The following is a 12,216-nucleotide window of genomic DNA, read 5'->3' as shown; positions in this document are numbered from 1 at the left end:
AATGCTTTATTATGTTTTTATGTGTTTTATATATGTTGGAAGCCACCCAGAGTGGCTGGGGCAACGCAGTCAGATGGGTGAGCTGTTAGCTGCTTTGCTTCTCAATATACTCCAGTTGGCCTCTGTTATTTTCTCCTACCGATAGGGAACCCACTTAAGGGCTCTATACGGGCTCTTGGATACCCCAGAAGGGAAAGAGAGCAGGTTTTTTTTCCAATATAACATAAGGAAACTGAGCTCTGGGTAAGCGCCTGGAACCCCCGACATCTCTCGCCGCTTGGAGATCGGAGTGGCATGTAACAGAATAGAAAATTATTTCCAGTAGCACCTTAGAGACCAACTGAGTTTGTTCTTGGTATGAGCTTTCGTGTGCATGCACACTTCTTAAGATATCTGAAGAAGTGTGCATGCACACGAAAGCTATTCTTCAGGTATCTGAAGAAGTGTGCATGCACACGAAAGCTCATACCAAGAACAAACTCAGTTGGTCTCTAAGGTGCTACTGGAAAGAATTTTCTATTTTGTTTCGACTATGGCAGACCAGCACGGCTACCCACCTGTAACTGCATGTAACAGAGCGCATTTTCTTCGAGACCTACGGCGGGCACGATTTGCCGCACGCCACAGACACACATCGCTTGAACCAGAGCTGCTCCTGTCGAAAGGCAAGCTCAGAAGAATCTCACTCACCACAAGGACCTTCCATAGCAAAAGCAAGACTTTCTTCATGGGGAAGTGGGGAGCGTGTCCGCTGCAGAACTTGGTCACCATGGTGAACAGCAGGAGTGCAAAAGGCTCCTCACCATGCAGAGGAAAACCTAGAAGGTTGGGGTGGAGAGACACAGGTCAAAAGGGGCTGAGACTGGGGGGTGGAGATTTTTGCAGGGCTACTGATGCAATACAAATGCTCTGTCCACAAGTTGTTCTCTTTATCTGTTCTTCCCCAATGTTGTTGTTATCAGTTAGATTTCTTATTCGCTTGCTAATGAGGTCTCCAAATGTCTTCCATTTAAACACAAGGGCCTTGACGGAAGTCAAACTTATCTATTTGTATACTGTATTAATGTTGTAAGTTGTAATTTTAATGTAGATTTCTTATTTCTTCTTCTTTTTCCTCTTCTCCTTCTCTTTCCCCTCCCTCTTCCCCCCCCCCTCCTCCCCTTTCCCATTCCCTCTTTATTCCTTTTTTGTTTGTCTTTTGACCCCTTTTTAGGACTATTCTTTTAGTATTGTTAAATTATGTATGGGTTGTATATAGAAGTGTGTGTGTTTTTTGTGTTCTGAAATTGTCATGTGTTTTGTTGAGTTATGTGTATGATTCTGCTGTTTAATAAAATCTAATAAAAATTTAAATAAATAAATAAACAAACACAAGGGCCTTTTCCGTGGTGGCTCCCCGTTTATGGGATGCTCTCCCCAGGGAGAGGCTCACCTGGCACCATCATTATATATCCTCAGTCGCCAGGCAAAAGCTTTCCTCCATAACCAGGCCCTTGGGCCTTTAACTGTCTGTGCCCTTGGTAATGCTTCTAGCATTTGTATATGAATATAGCTGCGTGGGTGTTATTGGCCCAGAGATGGAAAGAAGATAAAAGTCCCTACCATAGAAGAATGGCAGATGAAGTGGATGGATTATGCTGAAACGGCGAAAATGACCGGAAGAATCAGAAATCAGGAAGATGAAAATTTTAATAAGGAATGGCGGAAATTTATAGCTTATCCTAAAAACCATTGCAAACAGTTAAAATCGTTAGTAGGATTGGAATAACACTTGTAGTTTAATGGTGAATTTTGGATACAATGGAGAGGTAAAATATTTGGAACAAAATAAAAAATAAAAATAAAAATCCTTCCAGTAGCACCTTAAGACACCAACTAAGTTTGTTCTTGGTATCAGCTTTCGTGTGCATGCACACTTCTTCATTTAAGGATCTGGTGACTTCCGTTTCAGTGTATTTGAAGAAGTGTCCATGCACACGAAAGCTCATACCAAGAACAAACTTAGTTGGTCTCTAAGGTGCTACTGGAAGGAATTTTTTTTATTTTTTATTTTGTTTTGACTATGGCAGACCAACACGGCTACCTACCTGTAACTAAAATATTTGGATTATTATAAAAGATGCAGGAGGAAATGATTAACAATAGGACCCAACAAAGGGAGGAGGAAAGTCCAGAATAAAGGTAAAGGGACCCCTGAACATTAGGTCTAGCCGCGGACGACTCTGGGGTTGCGGTGCTCATCTCGCTCTATAAACCAAGGGAGCCGGCATTTCTCCGCAGACTATTTCCAGGTCATGTGGCCAGCATGAAAAAGCTGCTTCTGGCGAACCAAAGCAGCGCATGGAAACGCCGTTTACCTTCCCGCCGGAGTGGTACCTATTTATCTACTTGCACTTGATGTGCTTTCGAACTGGTAGGTTGGCAGGAGCAGGGACGGAGCAACGGGAGCTCACCCCGTCGGGGGAATTTGAACCGCCGACCTTCTGATCAGCAAGCCCTAGGCTCAGTGGTTTATTATTATTATTATTATTAGTAGTAGTAGTAGTACCCCACCCATCTGGCTGGGTCCCCCAAACTACTCTGGGCAGCTTCCAACAAATATTAAAATACATTAAAATGCCACAGATTAAAAAACCACAGTGCCACCCACATCCCTCGCGACTGTAAAATTTTAATCTGAAAACCGAATAAAAAAGTTTATATAAAAGAGGTAATGATTCCAGCCTAAACAGAGGGAGGAGAAGAAAGCCCCCCATGCCCAATCAGAAAATTGACAAAAGCCTACTGAGCTCAGTCCTGAACGTATCACGGGCGGCCTTCCACGTCGGGGGGTCTGTCTCCATCTCCACCCGCATGGCTTCCACCATTAGGTACATGACACTCAGCAACACCCTGGCGGGAAAGCAGAGCAGGGATATCAATTTCCCACAGCACCGGGGGGGGATGCCCCGCCCACTTTGGGCATCTGCCCCCGCCCACCAGTGGTACAGGTGACCCTGGACACATTGCCCACCCCAAGAGAATGAGCCCCCCACCCACCCAACTAAAAAATGTTCCCAGCAAAGACTTCTCAAGTCCAAAAGCCAAAAAGGAGCCCTGGGGAAGAAGATCGGAAATAGGGGGGTCTCTCTACAGCAGGGATTCCCAAAGTGAGTGGTACCACCCTCCCCCAGGGGGGTGAGATTACCTGGAGGGGGGGTGCTAGGAGGCCAGGGGGTAGCAAGGAGAGCTGGAGGCGCAAATGGCTGAATCAAGCTCATCCGATTGGAATCTGAATAAATGTGCAATGAATTGTTTTGAATTTTACTGGGTCGTTTACCGACAGTCCCGGGGCAACATCAGGGACCCTACCTGAGCTCGGTGCTGTCAGCCAGGGAGATGGCCGGCTTCCTCAAGGCGTTCCCAGATGCTTGGCTGTTGCTGGAATATACACACACAGAAAAGAGAGTCAAATGTCACCAAGTTGTTCCTTCCGGAGACTTTAGATTTGGGGGGGGGGGAGCGAAATCACTAGCAATGAATTGTACCCTGGCAGATGGCTTGCAAGAGCAGGACTTGGGGAAAAGCATCCGTCTCCTGTTGGCAGATGGAGGGGAAGTACGACAATCGCGGAACGTGGCAGCTCTTTAAATTATTATTTCTGACAGCCCGGGTGAGTAGCCACCCACAGACTCAGCCAGAACGGCCGAATTAAGAATCACCTCGCCGCCACCCAAATCTGCCTGCATGCCATGACCCACTTCTGAGACCCTTCTCTATGCAAACCATCAGAGGTGAAGCGAGTCAGTATATATGAGAGAGAGAGAGAGAGAGAGAAAGAGAGAGAGAGAGAGAGAGAGAGAGAGAGAGAGAGAGAGAGAGAGAGAGAGAGAGGGCCTTTTTAGTGGTGGCCCGCAGAATGACAAGCAGGGAAATTATTTATTATTTCTTCAATTTCTATCCCGCCTATTCTCCAAGGAGTTCAGGGTGGCAAACGCAGTTCTCCCCCCCCCCCCCCGTTTTATCCTCGTAACAGCCCTGTGAGGTAGGCGAGGCCGAGAGACTGCGGCTGGCCCAAGCTCACCCCGTGAGCTTCAGGGGCTGAGTGGGGATTCGAACTCTGGTCTCTCAGGTCGTAGCCCCAGGACTCTAACCACTGCACCACCACTGCCTCCATCACTGACTGCAAAGGCCATTTCACTTTAGGACCAGATTGCCCCACATGAACCCTGTAATCGCCTGGGACACTCTCTGTGCGGCACCTCCGACGGAGGTCTCAGGTGGTGGGGCAATGAGAACAGGGCCTTTACTGCAGCTGCTCCCTGTCTCTGGAATACTCTCCCCGGAGCACCAACTTCCTTATCGTTCCAACACCTGGCAAAAAAAATTGTTTGTTTCCTTGGGCATTTGGGCAACACTGGGGATTGGATATTTTTACTTCACATTTTAAACACATGTAAGTATTTTTTAAACTGCATTTAATCCTTCTAGTAAATCACTTTCAGACTTTTCGTCGTGCGGGAAGCGAATCATAAATTCACGTAAAACTATGGCTGTTTTAGCATTGCATTTGCTTTGTTGCTGTTATTTTTACTTAAATCTGTTTTTTTTGGGGGGGGGTCGTTTCGTTTATGGGAAAGGGCAATTCCGTGAAAAATGAGCCTGATAAGGATGCTACATGAGCGCTGGACTTTGGTGAGAAAGATTCCAAACGTGCAGTCTAACCATTTTTTTAAAGCTAAATACAAAAGAAGTTTAGTTTATGGACCTTCTTTTCAAAAGTCCACCCACGTAGTCTTCACAGAAGTGTTCAAGTTAAAAGTTTTCTGATGATTGTCCCACCCATGACAGCATTTTTTCCTTAATTTTGTATCGTTAACTTTCTTAAACTTAATTTCTGATCGCATAGTTGTAACCAACAAACATGGATTTAAACAGATATGCTGAGTTTATCATTGATTCACCTCCCAACTCACAGAGTTTTTTCATAAATCAAACTTATCTCAAGCTCCATGTCCTTTTTCTGTCCCACCCATGACAATACTTCAACATTTAATAAAATTGTCAAAAATATCTTAAAATTAATAAAAAAATTAGTAAAATGTTCAGTATCTTATTAAGAACATAGTTTAAATTTTGGTTGTTAATTTTTATGTATATTTACATTGTTACACATGTGTGAATACCAAAAAACATGGTCCAAGTGTCCCACCCGTGACAGTGGAATGGCCCAAAAGCAGAATATAAATATTCATGCAAAATATAAATAGTGGGGAAAGCACGAGTGACATGCAAAAACTGAACTGGCAGGATGGATCCAAGCCCCAAAGTGGTTTAACCTGCCCCTGTTTGGACACACCAGGTTTGATGCTAGGTGTGGCAGCCAAATATTTGCTCAGCACCATTCCTCACCTCCTGCCACCTGAGGCAGCCGTCTCACTTTGGAAAATAGCAGGGCTTTTATATGTAATTGCCTTAGCTATGTGAGACAGCAGCCACTCCATAATTGGTCAACTAGACTACAGAATCTGGCTGCTCGTGAGTGTGTGTTGAGGGGGGGGGGAGCAGATCTGCTGCCACTGAAACACATTTCCATCCCTCAAATCCCTCGTCCGGCGACCAGGGTGGTCCCTGATGCGTTGTCCACCATTGCTTCACCTACCCAGTCCTCTCGCCACACAATAGCCTGCAGCAATGAGTTCCACAGGTCAGCCTGTAAGTTTCTGTGAAGCAGAACTCCCCCCCCCCCATGCACACCTGTTTTGTTTTGTTTTAATTTGAAATAGCCATTTCCAGGAACAGATTCAAAAAGATCCCGCACTAAATGCCAGCTCCAGATCCTGTTTTCAGAAGATATCTTACGCCATCTCCATGTTCAGCAACTCCAGGAAGGCAGTGAAGGTTCCCATCTGGTACAGGAGGAAGTTGTTGTGCCGGGACCAGCAGAGGACGTCTGCCTCTGCATCGCACTCCCCAAAGACCCCTGGGGAGCAGAGAGGAGGGGGGGAGCCAGTAAGGGAGGGGGACATGAGACATGAGATGATGCAGTCAATTTGCATTTCTTAGTACAGAAAGTATTGATCTGATGTGTAGAGATCTCCCCTATCTTACTTAGCTCAAGAGGCTTCCGGAAGGTTTCTTTCTATGTGAAAGAAGCAGGCAGAAGGTTTCTGATGTTTGGGTTATTCCTTCTGGGAAGCCGAGTACAACTGGCTTAAACTGTTTTTGTTATCTGTCAAGGTCATGCTGACTATAAAAATAGGGTCAGAAGGAGCCTGGGTTTAACTTTCTCTTCCTATCTCTTTGTTCTGGTGTGGTGCTCTGTTTTGTATCCTTAGTGTCAAGGTTTAGTCTTATAATTTTAAGTTATACGTTAGTTTAAGATAACTCTGCTGCAACTGGATTTCTTCTGGACAGTGCCGATCCTGAACGTCTTGGATTTGTCACCATTCTGCTCATTTGCCTTCAGCAGCAGTAAAGCTCTGCTGGGTGAAATATTACGGTAATTGCCTCTGCTGGTCTACTTTTTGGGAACTCCGCAACATGTTTAAGTTTTCCTCCACACACTCGGACAGATGCATGATGCAGAGAAAGTGGAGAGAGAGAAGTTTTCCTCCCTCTCTCATGACACCAGGACTCAGGAAAATCCAAATTCGGTTGGATGTTGGGCGATTCAGAGCACAGGAAATAGTGATGGGAATCAACTCAGAGATTTCTTAAGGATTAGACAAATCCATCCTTAAGGCGAACAGGGACTACGAGGTACAACAACCATTTAGGTTGTACCTCCAGGATCGGATGCAAAAGACTCAAGTTAGTCATGTTCATTAATGTCAGTGGGTCTACTCTGGGATACAAACATTCTCTTTTAAAGACTACAGAGGTACCTTGGTTCCCGAATGACTTGGCTCCCGTACAAATCGGCTCCTGAACGCCGCAAACCCGGAAGTGAGTGTTCTGGTTTGCGAACATTTTCCAGAAGCCGAACGTCCGACACGGCTTCCGATGAGTGCAGGAAGCTCCTGCAGCCAATCGGAAGCCGCGCCTTAGTTTTCAAACCGTTTCGGGGAGTCAAATGGACTACCGGAACGGATTAAGTTCGAGAGCCAAGGTACCGCTGAACCTGTGATTTGGGCTTGTGTTCAACAATGCTGTAAGGACGTTTAGTGGTTGCTCATGAGAAATCAGCCAAACGCAGAACTTCTAAAACTAAGTCCTTTATTGTGCAAAATGTTTACAGTGGAGCAAAAGTTCAAACGTCCATCTCATCCCTCTGCAGAGTCCAGGAATGAACCCTTCCGGTTCTTTGTCCAGCAAAAGAGGCGCGGGATCCTGAACCCCCGCCTCCCCCTTCCACGTCTTTCCTGTCTGCGAACTCGGAGCATGGGAAACTGTCCCTGTTCCCTGCTCTCCCCTTGGTGCTCAGGCTCTGCGATCCCTTCAGAGCCCCTGCGCTGACTTCCTGCCCCCAACTCCCCCTCCCCACTGGAGGGATGGTCGCTTCCTCCTGAGGAGGGGGATGACGAGCTGGTGAACAACGGAGGAGGGTCCCTGTACTCCAAACGATCCCGGGATGCTACCTGCCGTGGGGAGGGGGGTTTCCTGACAAATACATTTCATTTTCTTTCTCTTAAAGAGAAAATGTTCTGCCCCGAAAGCATGCTGCGTTTGGCCTGCCGTTTTCACCCAGACCGCTTGGGGACTGCGGTTACCTTGTGCCAAGTAGAGGATCGCCCGGGCGACTTTCAACCTCTTCTCCCTGTGGACCACTTCCAGCCCATCCAGGAGCCGCATCACGTAGGCCTTCTGCCGAGCCACGTCCAGCTCCGACCACTGCTTGTCCTTCACTGTCAGAAAGGAAGGACGCAAAAAACCAAAGTCTGAACACCAATGCCAAATGCCCCCCCTCTTTTCCCTAGCCTCTTTCCAGGAGTTCAACTAACTCCACCAGGAGCTCCCTGGTTGGCACTGAACCATGGCAGGGCCTTTTCAGCAGTGGCTCCTTGCTTGTAGCATGCCCTCCCTGGCAAGGTGCACCTGTCCCCATCACTATTAACTTCCAGGAGAAATGAGAAAACAGGCATTTGGTGGCTGAAGAATCCTGTTCCAGACATCTCCAAAACCACTGGACGGATGAATGCTTTTAATTGGGATTGCTTTTAGAAAGTTTCTAAAGGTTTTTAGATGCTTTTAATTGTAATTGCCTTAATTGGTTTTAGAATGTTTCTGCTTTTTTTATATACCAGTATCTCTTTGCCGCCTTGGGGAGGAAGGATGGAATATACCGTATTTTTTGCTCCATAGGGCACACCAGACCATAGGGCGCACCTTGTTTTTAGAGGAGGAAACAAGGAAAAAATATATTTTTCTGGTTTTCCTCCTCTAAAAGCCCTGTTTTTTTGAGGATCAGCCAAAGGTTTTGCAGTTTTTTGCAAAGGGAAAAGCCCTGGTTTTTTTGAGGATCAGCTAAAAGTTTTGCAGCTTTTTTGCAAAGGGAAAAGCCCTGGTTTTTTTGAGGATCAACTAAAAGTTTTGCAGCTTTTTTGCAAAGGCAAAAACCCTGGTTTTTTTGAGGATCAACTAAAAGTTTTGCAGCTTTTTTGCAAAGGGAAAAGCCCTGGTTTTTTGAGGATCAGCTAAAAGTTTTGCAGCTTTTTTTGCAACGGGGGAAAAGCAAAGCTCCTTTTGCAAAGGGGGAAAAGCAAAGAGGAAAAGCCCCGTTTTTATGGGGTTCAAGTCACATTTCTGCAGCTTCTAAAGGAAAGGGAGCCTTTTCTACAGTTTCCAGACTGATAATCTAATCAGCCAGTCACATGCCGCTGGGGAAACAAACAACCTCCCTCTGCAGCACATTCAACAAAGGAGGGTGGGGCTGAAAGGGAGCCGGGACTCTTCTCTCTCCCGATCTCTTGCTGATCAGCTGCTGAGCGGGGTCCTTTCAACACCCCCTTTTCTCTTTGTAAAATAAAAAGCATGATCCTCTTTTGGCCCCTGGGCAATTCAGCTCCAGGGACTACCATTCTCTCCATAAGACGCACAGATATTTCCCCTTACTTTTCAGGAGGAAAAATGTGCGTTTTATGGAGAGAAAAATACAGTAAATGAAATAAATAATAGCAACAACAACAATTAGTCATTGCCTGGCAAAGAAGCTGTTTTTTCTCGTAACGGTCAAATGCGACTTCCCCCCCCCCCCAACGCCAGCCAGCAACTCCATGTAAGCCCAAAAATTAAGGTGTTCACCGAGAATATGCAAAGATCTCAGCGCTCATTCCAGGCTTAGAATTCTCCCGGCGCCGGATTTGGAGCATAGGAACGTGGCTTGGCATTATCGTATCTGACAGGCAGAAGCTCTCCAGGTTTTTCAGGACAGGGAGCGTTCCTGGAGATGCCACGAGAGATTGAATCCAGAACCTTCTGCATGCCAAGCAGGTGTACTCAGCCGCTGAGCTACCGTCAGTGTGGTGCAGTGGCCAGTGTGCCAGGCTAAGGTCCGGGAGACCAGGGTTTGAATCCCCACTCAGCCGTGAGGCTCCCTAGAGGTGATCTTGGGGGCCAACCGTTGCCTCTCGGGCCAAGCCTACCTCGCAAGGTCGTTGTGGGGAAGGGATTAAATGAGGAAGGGGAGAGCCACGCATGCCACTTTGAGCTCTTTGGAGAAAGAGCAGGTTATAAATACAACAAATGAATAGATGCTGGGGGAGCCCAAGAGGTTGGCGCACATTTGCAAGCTTCTACTTTTTGGGTGACCCCCCAAAAAGAGGATACCTTGTGTTTGGAAATCCTCCTCAAAGCACTTCCTGTTGGCAGCAAACTCTGGCTCTTCTGTGTAGCTGTACAGTTCTGTCGGAGAAGGGGGAAAGAGGCGGAGACGAATCAGCACCTGGCGGCGCCACCGTCCCTGCCCATCCTAAGAGCAAGGTAGCTCAGTGGGTAGAGCACGAGACTCTTCATCTCAGCGCCACGGGTTCAAGCCCCATGTTGGGCCAAGAGATTCCTGCACTGCAGGGGGGGTTGGGCTAGATGACCCTCAGGATCCCCTTCCACACCTACAATTCTAGGATTCTTTAAAAAAAAACAGTAATTTTATTTATACTTTCCATTTATATACTTTTCCATAGTTTAACAATACTTCTAACTCAATGTGCAGGAAATGATAAGAATAAATTTAACGAACCACAGAAAGAGGAGGAAGGAAGTTGAAGTTTGAAACAGGCACAGGCAAACTCGGCCCTCCAGATGTTTTGAGACTACAGTTCCCATCATGCCTGACCACTGGTCCTGTTAGCTAGGGGTGATGGGACTTGTAGTCCCAAAACATCTGGAGGGCCAAGTTTGCCTATGCCTGGTTTGAAATGTGAGAACTACAATTCTACGATTCTAACCCATGGTTTTCCAGATGATGCTTTTAGATCAGGAGTAGGCAACCTAAGGCCCGGGGGGCCGGATGCAGCCCAATCACCTTCTCAATCCATTCCGCGGACGGTCCGGGAATCGGCTTGTTTTTACATGAGTAAAGTGTGTCCTTTTATTTAAAACGCATCTCTGGGTTATTTGTGGGGCATAGGAATTCGTTCATTATTATTATTTTTCAAAATATAGTCCGGCCCCACCACACGGTCTGAGGGACGGTGGACCGGCCCACGGCTGAAAAAGGTTGCTGACCCCTGCTCTACGCCGATGCCCGCCCTATTCTTCCGGACCCTCTGTCTCCTGCTTCCCGGGTGGCATCGCGCCAACGTTGCCCAGAGTCCTCCCGTGACTGGCACACACTCGGGCCACCGCAATCCTTGGAGATGAAGGGTTCTCTATAAATACAGCGTGATATTATTACACATCCTCTTACTGACAATGTTGTGGTCCAAGAGTGACCTGGCATGCCACAGATGTCTATTTTAAAAGCAGTTGGGAAAAGAGAGAGAGAGAGAGAGAGAGAGGTTTGCAACTGGTATTTCTCTGGGCACTGCAACTGAAATAAAGAAGGAATTTAAATGATTTGCAGAAAACGGGGAGGGGAGCTGCATAACTCTCTGCAGCAAAGAATCCCGGAGTGTTCGATCATTCAGTTGCAATACTTGCAAAACTAACAGGGAGAATAAGGGGAAATGCTATTCAGAAATTTAATAAAGAATGGTTAACTTTCAAAGAATATCTTAACCATTATGCGGATAACGCAAGTCTCCTGGCAGACATGGATTAGATCTTGAAAACTGAGGGAAGGCATAGTAGAATCTGATTAGTTAAATGTAAGGAAAAGTAGAATAACTAACAGGAAATACGTACAAAGTTAAGATGGGCAATAAAGTATAAAGAGAAGAGTTGGAAGTCTAATATTTGTGGTGTACACACAGGATATGTAGGTATGTATTATATGTAATGTATTGTACAGTATTGTATTTGTTAAGGTCTATGTAAATTAATGTATAATAAAGATTATTTAAAACAAAAAAGAATTCTGGAGTGTACCTTTCGGAACTAAGAGTGAAATACTGCTGGAACTAAATATATTGCCGAACCGAGGGTCTTGATAACAATAAAATAATGATAGTATATCGAAGCACCAATTTATTTATTAAAAAAACCATTATGGAGTGCCCTCCGTACAAAATAACAAGGCAGCTTAAAGGATAAAATAGCCCAGGATGTAGAAGGAAGGATACAAGTGGAAAATTGGGTACCGGTTGAAATTGTAGCGTAATAAAGATGTATATGAAGACAGGTTGAAATACACTCATAAGTAAGAGCGAATTATACGGTTGGGTTTGATAGGAAGTCAGAAGGGGTTGGAAAATTTGTTGATATTGTTTTTTTTAATTTTGGGGTGTTTTGGGGGGGTCCTGTATCTTTTTTTTTCTTTTTTATGTTTTCTATTTGTTCAATGATATGTTATCTTTGGTTTATATTATGTAAATTATTATGGATTTCTTTGTAGTACTCTATAAATGTATAGAATTGGACACTGGTTGCCATGCGACCAGTCCATGCAGAATGTAGGCACCCTATATATAGAAAGGAGCAAAGCAGTGATATTTGAGGGAGCAGGCTAGCAGGCGGGGCCCATGACTTACATCACAGGAGCCTACACAACACAAAACACTTTTATATTTTGGAAATGTACATCCAGGTTTTTTTCCCCTTTAAATTTTTTTGGGGGGGACCCAAGAGAGTGGGGCTCTAAGCTATAGCTTGTTGAGCTTATACGTAAATCCGGCACTGCGTGGGACTCAGGCTACACCT

At 45.7% G+C, this 12,216-nt stretch overlaps 1 protein-coding gene across 1 annotated transcript in view; it reads right to left on the bottom strand.

Annotated features, from left to right (window-relative positions):
- The window catches only part of STRIP2 (striatin interacting protein 2), a 44,480-nt gene that overhangs the window by 18,946 nt on the left and 13,318 nt on the right, over window positions 1–12,216 (bottom strand). The window contains exons 3-8 of the mRNA XM_033162759.1: window positions 9,748–9,822; window positions 7,692–7,826; window positions 5,842–5,962; window positions 3,352–3,420; window positions 2,786–2,892; window positions 691–818 (exon numbers count right to left, since the gene is read on the bottom strand). Coding sequence (XP_033018650.1) covers window positions 691–818; window positions 2,786–2,892; window positions 3,352–3,420; window positions 5,842–5,962; window positions 7,692–7,826; window positions 9,748–9,822 — 635 coding nt within the window. The remainder of the gene's footprint in view (window positions 1–690; window positions 819–2,785; window positions 2,893–3,351; window positions 3,421–5,841; window positions 5,963–7,691; window positions 7,827–9,747; window positions 9,823–12,216) is intronic.

The sequence above is a fragment of the Lacerta agilis genome, chromosome 10, assembly GCF_009819535.1.
Source record: "Lacerta agilis isolate rLacAgi1 chromosome 10, rLacAgi1.pri, whole genome shotgun sequence".
NCBI classification, from domain to species: Eukaryota; Metazoa; Chordata; class Lepidosauria; order Squamata; family Lacertidae; genus Lacerta; species Lacerta agilis.
The sequence above is the reverse complement of the archived record's forward strand: the minus strand, read 5'-3'. Positions and strand labels throughout refer to the sequence as shown.